The sequence below is a fragment of the Siphateles boraxobius genome, unplaced genomic scaffold (genome assembly GCF_051911475.1).
Source record: "Siphateles boraxobius isolate OS27281-9 unplaced genomic scaffold, OSU_SipBor_1 111, whole genome shotgun sequence".
NCBI classification, from domain to species: domain Eukaryota; kingdom Metazoa; phylum Chordata; class Actinopteri; order Cypriniformes; family Leuciscidae; genus Siphateles; species Siphateles boraxobius.
The window spans coordinates 341,894-348,691 of record NW_027508713.1 but is presented as its reverse complement, the minus strand read 5'-3'; the positions used below and the strand labels follow the sequence as shown (position 1 = coordinate 348,691).

General features: G+C 42.1%; 1 protein-coding gene across 2 annotated transcripts; it reads right to left on the bottom strand.

Moving 5' to 3' along the window:
• Positions 1-2,376: 2,376 nt before the first annotated feature.
• Positions 2,377-5,629, bottom strand: LOC143706387 (uncharacterized). Of its 2 annotated transcripts, none has more exons than XM_077198259.1 (7): positions 5,428-5,629; positions 4,984-5,325; positions 3,913-4,221; positions 3,401-3,586; positions 3,199-3,294; positions 2,986-3,059; positions 2,377-2,895 (listed from the first exon to the last, which is right to left on the bottom strand). In XM_077198259.1, exons 1-7 carry the CDS (start codon positions 5,483-5,485, stop codon positions 2,662-2,664), a joined length of 1,299 nt encoding a protein of 432 aa, XP_077054374.1. In that variant the 5' UTR covers positions 5,486-5,629; the 3' UTR covers positions 2,377-2,661. The 2 variants fall into 2 exon arrangements, with proteins under 2 accessions (XP_077054374.1, XP_077054366.1); XM_077198251.1 differs by having other exon boundaries at positions 3,395-3,586; positions 5,428-5,546.
• Positions 5,630-6,798: the final 1,169 nt, after the last annotated feature.

The window sequence follows — 6,798 nt, the reverse complement described above, 5'->3', positions numbered from 1 at the left end:
ACAGCTCCACCCTCCACAGCTCCTCCCTCCACAGCCCCTCCCTCCACAGCTCCTCCTCCACAGCTCCTCCTCCACAGCTCCTCCCTCCACAGCTCCACCCTCCACAGCTCCTCCCTCCACAGCTCCTCCCTCCACAGCCCCTCCCTCACAGCCCCTCCCTCCACAGATCCTCCCTCCACAGCTCCTCCTCCACAACTCCTCCCTCCACAGCTCCTCCTCCACAGCTCCTCCCTCCACAGCTCCTCCCTCAACAAACACTCCCTCCAATCCCCTCCCTCCACAGCTCCTCCCTCCACAGCTCCTCCCTCCACAGCCCCTGCCTCACAGCTCCTCCCTCCACAGCTTCTCCCCACAGCTCCTCCCTCCACAGCTCCTCCCTCCACAGCTCCTCACTCCACAGCTCCTCACTCCACAGCTCCTCCTCCACAGCTCCTCCCTCCACAGCTCCTCCCCCACAGCTCCTCCCTCCACAGCTCCCCCTCCACAGCTCCTCCCTCCACAGCTCGTCCCCCTCAGCTCCTCCCCCACAGCTCCTCCCTCCACAGCTCCTCCCCCACAGCTCCTCCCTGCACAGCTCCTCCCTCCACAGCTCATCCCCCACAGCTCCACCCTCCACAGCTCCTCCCTCCACAGCTCCTCCCTCCACAGCTCATCCCCCACAGCTCCTCCCTCCACAGCTCCTCCCCCCACAGCTCCTCCCTCACAGCTCCTCCTTCCACAGCTCCTGTTTCTCCGCCATTAGCACAGCTGCAGCACACCTGCAATCTTGAGTTTGAACGACGGTACGCGCTGTGCAAGAGAGGGGTGTGATCAGTGCGTATACGAGCGTGATTGACACTGCTAAGACATTCCTCCTGGCTCTGATTGGTTGTTTCTGACCGGGAGCGGTGTATTTCTGCAAATGGCAATAAGACCACTGGGAGGAGCCAAAGGAGCTTTATTTTTTCACAGATTATCTGGTTTTTTTTTTTTTTTTTTACAAAAGTTACCTACAGCAGCTTTAAGATCAGACGAGACATACCAGAGACTTGCTTGGTAGTTTGCTCCAAATGTACAAGAGGATAATTAAATCACGCATCTTAAAATGAATAATAATAATAATAATAATTTGATAAACTCACGGAGTACCCACTTTTAGTAATACCAAACAAAGCCCTAACTTCACTGTTGAATAGCTACAATCAACAAGTTATAAGAATATAAGAACAGAAGCAGATTTGCTAATGTTACTGTACAGACATTCTCGTGCTTACGGAAAGGCTCACCTAAAGGCCCATTCACGCCAAGAACGATTTCTATAATGATAACTTTATTTGCATCCCCTCCAACGGACAATAATGTTTTGTTTATTCTCCATGCGCGTTTCCGTTATGGTCTGTGATATGCAAAACCGATTTGGTTGAACGACAATCAATTTATTAGTAATTTAATGTATATTAAACATAACGTTTTAGTCAGTTTAAACTTAAGACACAACGCTGAGTGGATGCAAAGAGTGTTCTTTTTTATCAAATACGAAAGGTTTCTTATAAAGCACAGTTAAAAAACAACCAAGGCTGAACAACAAAAAGCAGAAAAAGACAGATAGAGAGATAGATAAAAGTAACATAAAAGTTGGTAAATATAACACAAACGATACCTGCTGTACTGCAGTTCTTAAAGGCTTCTGTTACTTTCACTTTAGAACGCCGCTTCCTTCCATCAGCCTTTGTATGGAAGAAACAAAAACATTGTCAAAATTCGCAATGTCGTGTTTGACCTGAGGGAGGCGCTGATACTCGACTCATATTATTGTTCAGTCGAGCAGCAAAAATATGACTAGTCAAACATTGACTATATATTCATCAGGGTTAATCTTAAACCTGGTCGATGTGCTGCAGTTTGTTAACCCTTCAGGACTCGATGGTGTGACTGTAAAACCAGTTAAAAAAAAACAGGGATTTACTGAAGCTATTCATCAATCCTAAATATAGCCTAAATGTTTCCCACAAAGCAATGATATAATAATTCCTACTCATTTAAGGTTTTAGAACATGAAATGACTCCCAGAAGAAAACATATGCCATGGATAAATCAGATATCACGACTGTTCGCCGCCTACAGGAGCTCGTCACCATCAGATGATCATCGATTTCCATTTTTGGAAATGCTTAATCAAATCTGTATTCTGGCAGTATGCACACACAAAATATAAAAGTTACATTTTGAGAACAGCATGTGTGATTTTTTAAATGAAATTTGAATGCAAAATATAAATAAATAAAAAATAGGTCGCAATAATAATGCATCCATTATTGTAAGAGAAGTGGCATCAGAAAATACGTTTAGAGTGGCCGGAAATAGAAATAACATGGCATATATTCTTTGTTACACAGCTTTTTGTTATAATTTTTATTTTTACTTTCATTAATGCACTACAACATTTCGTTTCTCCACGTATTTAATCCTTCACTATGCATTTTGTTTGGTTTATTGTTCTCTAATGAGGATTAGTAGATATGAAATAAATAAAAGTCAATCATAAATGTAACCAAGTTAAACAATAGTATGTCTCTGATGATTTAACCCAAATAATGCCAAAGAAACAGATTTCAAGGAGTTTCATTCGTGATTCAGGTTAGACTGATAATCAGCCTGATGTCCATGAATGTCCACAGTGTTTTATGGTCCAGCGGTGGCGTAGACGTATGTGTCCTGCCCGTCAGAAGTCCTGTCTGAGAGATGAGATGAAAACCTGACGGTGGAGTAGTTGAGATTATCAGAGGGGCTGCTGGGTAATTGTGCTAAAGCATAAACAGAGGTGTCGTGCTCATCAAATACAGGAAAGACCAAACTGTAATCAGGATGATCAAGTGTGTTACTGATCTCATCATAATCAGAGACAGTATGACTGACCTGACAGAAGAGAAGAGAGAAGTGTAAAACAAATGGTTAGATTAGAACCCACACATAAAAGATCAAACTCAAACAGACGATGAAACTCACTTCTCTATTTGGTTTCATGTCTCTGTTGGGCAGATGCTCGGTCGGGCCTTGATTGTCATCTTTGGGCTGCTTTCCTGTTTTATGACAACAGATTTAATGTTTTGTGGCTAAATGAATTAAACACCTTTATTTTGACAGTTTTGTGACACTGAAGTCTAGTTTGACTATGCAAATGAGAGGTAATATAAATGATTCGTGAGAAAGACGGGTTACCTTCTTTCTTTTGTCTCCATCTGAAGTACATGAACAGTGAGAATCCAAAGCCTATCAGGGTCCCTATGACCACCAACATGATGAACATGGTGAAACCTGGAAAAACAGACAACAAAACCATGTGAATATGACTCTAAATGTCCTACTTCTAAGGAGACTTGAGAAAAAAAAATGTCCATGGACAGGCATTCAAAACTCATACCTGATCCTGGTTGAGATGCATTATTAGATGAAGAGAAACTCAGTGACACTGCATGTGATGTTGTTGATGATGATAAAGGAAACACAGATGTGATGGGTCTGATAGATGCACTATCTTCAGTCGCTGGTTTGCTGGTGTAAACTGTAGCTGTTGTGGTTGGTTTCGATGATATCGTCGCTGATGTGCCTGAAGAACAAATAAACATTTGGTTTAATGCATGACAGTCTCCAGTTTATTGCAGGAATGACGAGAATGCAAAACTAAGATTATGCAAAGCTTTTTACATATTGTGCATGCTTATTCAGAATAAATATACAGTTTAATTTCCACAGTCTATTAGTGGCAGAAGATCATGTGAACTTCCCCTGGCACAGCTGTTAGTAACGCTTCACTGATGTCGAGGGTGTGGTGCAAATACAGCACTGTATGTGTGACCATGTGTGTTTAGCATTTTCACAAGTTAAAGACATCACTATCAGCCATAGGCTATCAAAAGGCTGACGGCATCTTACCGTTATTAATGTGCAGATGTGTCACTGAAATCCACTTGTTCTTCTGTCGTCTCTCTCCAGCTCCACACCAGTATATCCCAGAATCCTCTAGTGTCAGATCAGTGATGGTCACAGTAAAAACTGCAGATTCATCATCCCTCAGAGAGAATCTGCCGGTACGGTTTCTTTCTGATGAAACTTTGATAGCCGATGTCTCACAGAGCGACGGGTCGTTTCCTTTGCACATGAACTTGATCTTGTTCTTCAAATCACTGTTATAATGGCAGGAGATGTTCAGATGCTGTCCAGTCACTCCAGACATGTGAAACACTGAATCAGGGCATAAAGGAGAGATTTCAGCATCTCAAAGTCTCTATACGGCGCAGCAGAACTGATGTCCATCCTCGAGTCTCAGATCTGTTATAGTGACAGTACGGGCTGTTTTATCAGATACTACTGTAAATAATGTCAGCTGTTCTTTCACACGGTTTATCACCGGCTGCTCCGCTTACACACACTGATAATGGAATGAATATAAAATAAAAACGCTTTTCTTTGATACAGAAAGACCTGGACTTCTGAATCAGATAATGCCACTCTCTGACGAGCTGTTGAAAGTAACTGATTTAAAAAAAAAATATTACACACACCTAAATTTTAAGGTGCAAGTAATGAAAAATAAAGTATCAAAAAAGATACTGCAAATCTCGAATTCATAGGATTTAAAAAAAAAAAGAAAAGAATGATAGGCCTTGAAAAATGCTAGACGAAAAAGTCTAAGAATTTGCAGTTATACTTTGTGTTTTGAATGAACGATTCCTCCATAACTGAACAGCGTGTCATGTGATGTGTCAGGAAGTGATGCGGGTCAGTATCTGTGGTGTGAACACTCGCTCATGATTCTACAGAGGATACTGTGGTTTCTGTTATCTCGCCTCTTTACATCTTTAAACACACAATACACTGCTCTCTCTCACACACACAGAGACCTCTCTAATGTTACTTTAGTAATATACTAGTTATTATTATATGTGTTTTACACTATATCTGTGTGCACTGTCCACTTCACTCATACAGAATATTCTGACTTACCAGGTTTAATTTCCAGGTTAATCTCTTTGAATTTATCAAGTTTTAGATATCCTGTCCTCACACCACACCAGTATTGGCCTTGATCCTCTGTTCTCAGATCAGTGATGGTGACGGTGAAGATGCGGGTCGTTCTGTTATCGCTCAGAGAGAATCTCCTGTCTTTAGCTGGAGATCCAGATTCAACAGGAATGTCTTTATTATTCAGTAGGCTTACTTTACATTCTCCTCTGCAGAGATATTTATTCTTCTCTTCATATCCAGACTCATAAGGACAGCGTATTTCAGCGTTTCCTCCTTCATAACCGGTGACAGTGAAGATCTTCGTCGTCTCACATGCCAAGACTAAAAACACAAGAGAGAGAAACTCAGCTCAGAGCAAACATGGACCTGATTGAGAACAGGAGATGTGTCAGAAAGATTCAGAAACACAGAATAAACTCTTACCTGACATGATGAGCATCAGGAGAAATATAAGAAGTTTATGATCACAGATCGCGATCATTTTCTGCTTTATCTGTGAGCCGCTGGTGGCCTGTGTTATGAAGAGCTGCTCTCTCTCTCTCCCTCTCTCTCTCTCTCTCTTACTCACTCTATCTCTCTCTCTCTCTCTCTTACTTACTCTCTCTCTCTCTCTCTCTCTCTTACTCACTCTATCTCTCTCTCTCTCTCTCTCTCTCTCTCTCTTACTTACTCTATCTCTCTCTCTCTCTCTTACTCACTCTATCTCTCTCTCTCTCTCTCTCTCTCTCTCTTACTCACTCTATCTCTCTCTCTCTCTCTCTTACTTACTCTCTCTCTCTCTCTCTCTCTCTCTCTCTTACTCACTCTATCTCTCTCTCTCTCTCTCTCTCTCTCTCTCTCTCTTACTTACTCTATCTCTCTCTCTCTCTCTTACTCACTCTATCTCTCTCTCTCTCTCTCTTACTTACTCTCTCTCTCTCTCTCTCTCTCTCTCTTACTTACTCTATCTCTCTCTCTCTCTTACTTTATCTCCCTCTCTCTCTCTCTCTCTTACTCACTCTATCTCTCTCTCTCTCTCTCTCTCTCTCTCTCTCTCTCTCTCTCTCTCTCTCTCTCTCTCTCTCTCTCTCTCTCTCTCTCTCTCTTTCTCTCTCTCTCTCTCTCACTTCCGGTGTGATTGTTGATCGAGGGTGTGTGAGCGTGGTGCAGAACGGTGTGAGTGAAATTATTTTTTCTCTTTATTCTTCTTATCTGGTTTCTTATTTTTGTTGTCTGTTTTGTTATTTGTTTAGTTATTTGGAGGGTCGGATGCTGTCCGTCAGTCGGAGGCATGGCGGCCCAAAAACACAGGGGTTGAATACACTCACGAGACGCCACGCAATTAAGGTAGCATCAGCTGTGAGCATTGAGGCATGTTGTTTGGCCGTTGGAGAGTTAGTTGGACATTCTAGCGTCTTGTCCACGTCTAGAATGAACAATGCGACAGTAGTTTTTTTAGATAGTGTAGACAAGGCAAATGAGCTGGTTGAGCAGGGAATTGTCATCGATGGGGAGTTCATTTCAGTCCTACCACTTTCTATGCCAGCAAAAAAGGTAATCATTTCTAACATACCACCTTTTGTTAGTGATGTAATTTTAACTCAAGCGCTGTCGCGCTATGGTAAATTGGTGTCACCGATAAAAAATATCCCAATCAGTAGCAAATCGCCGTTATTGAAACATATCGTTTCTTTTAGGCGCTTCGTGTACATGATTATTCCGGATGACGCCAATTTAGATTTAACTTTGAATTTTCGTATTGAGGATTTTAGTTATTCGATTTTTATCACGACTGGTAAAGTCAAATGCTTCGTA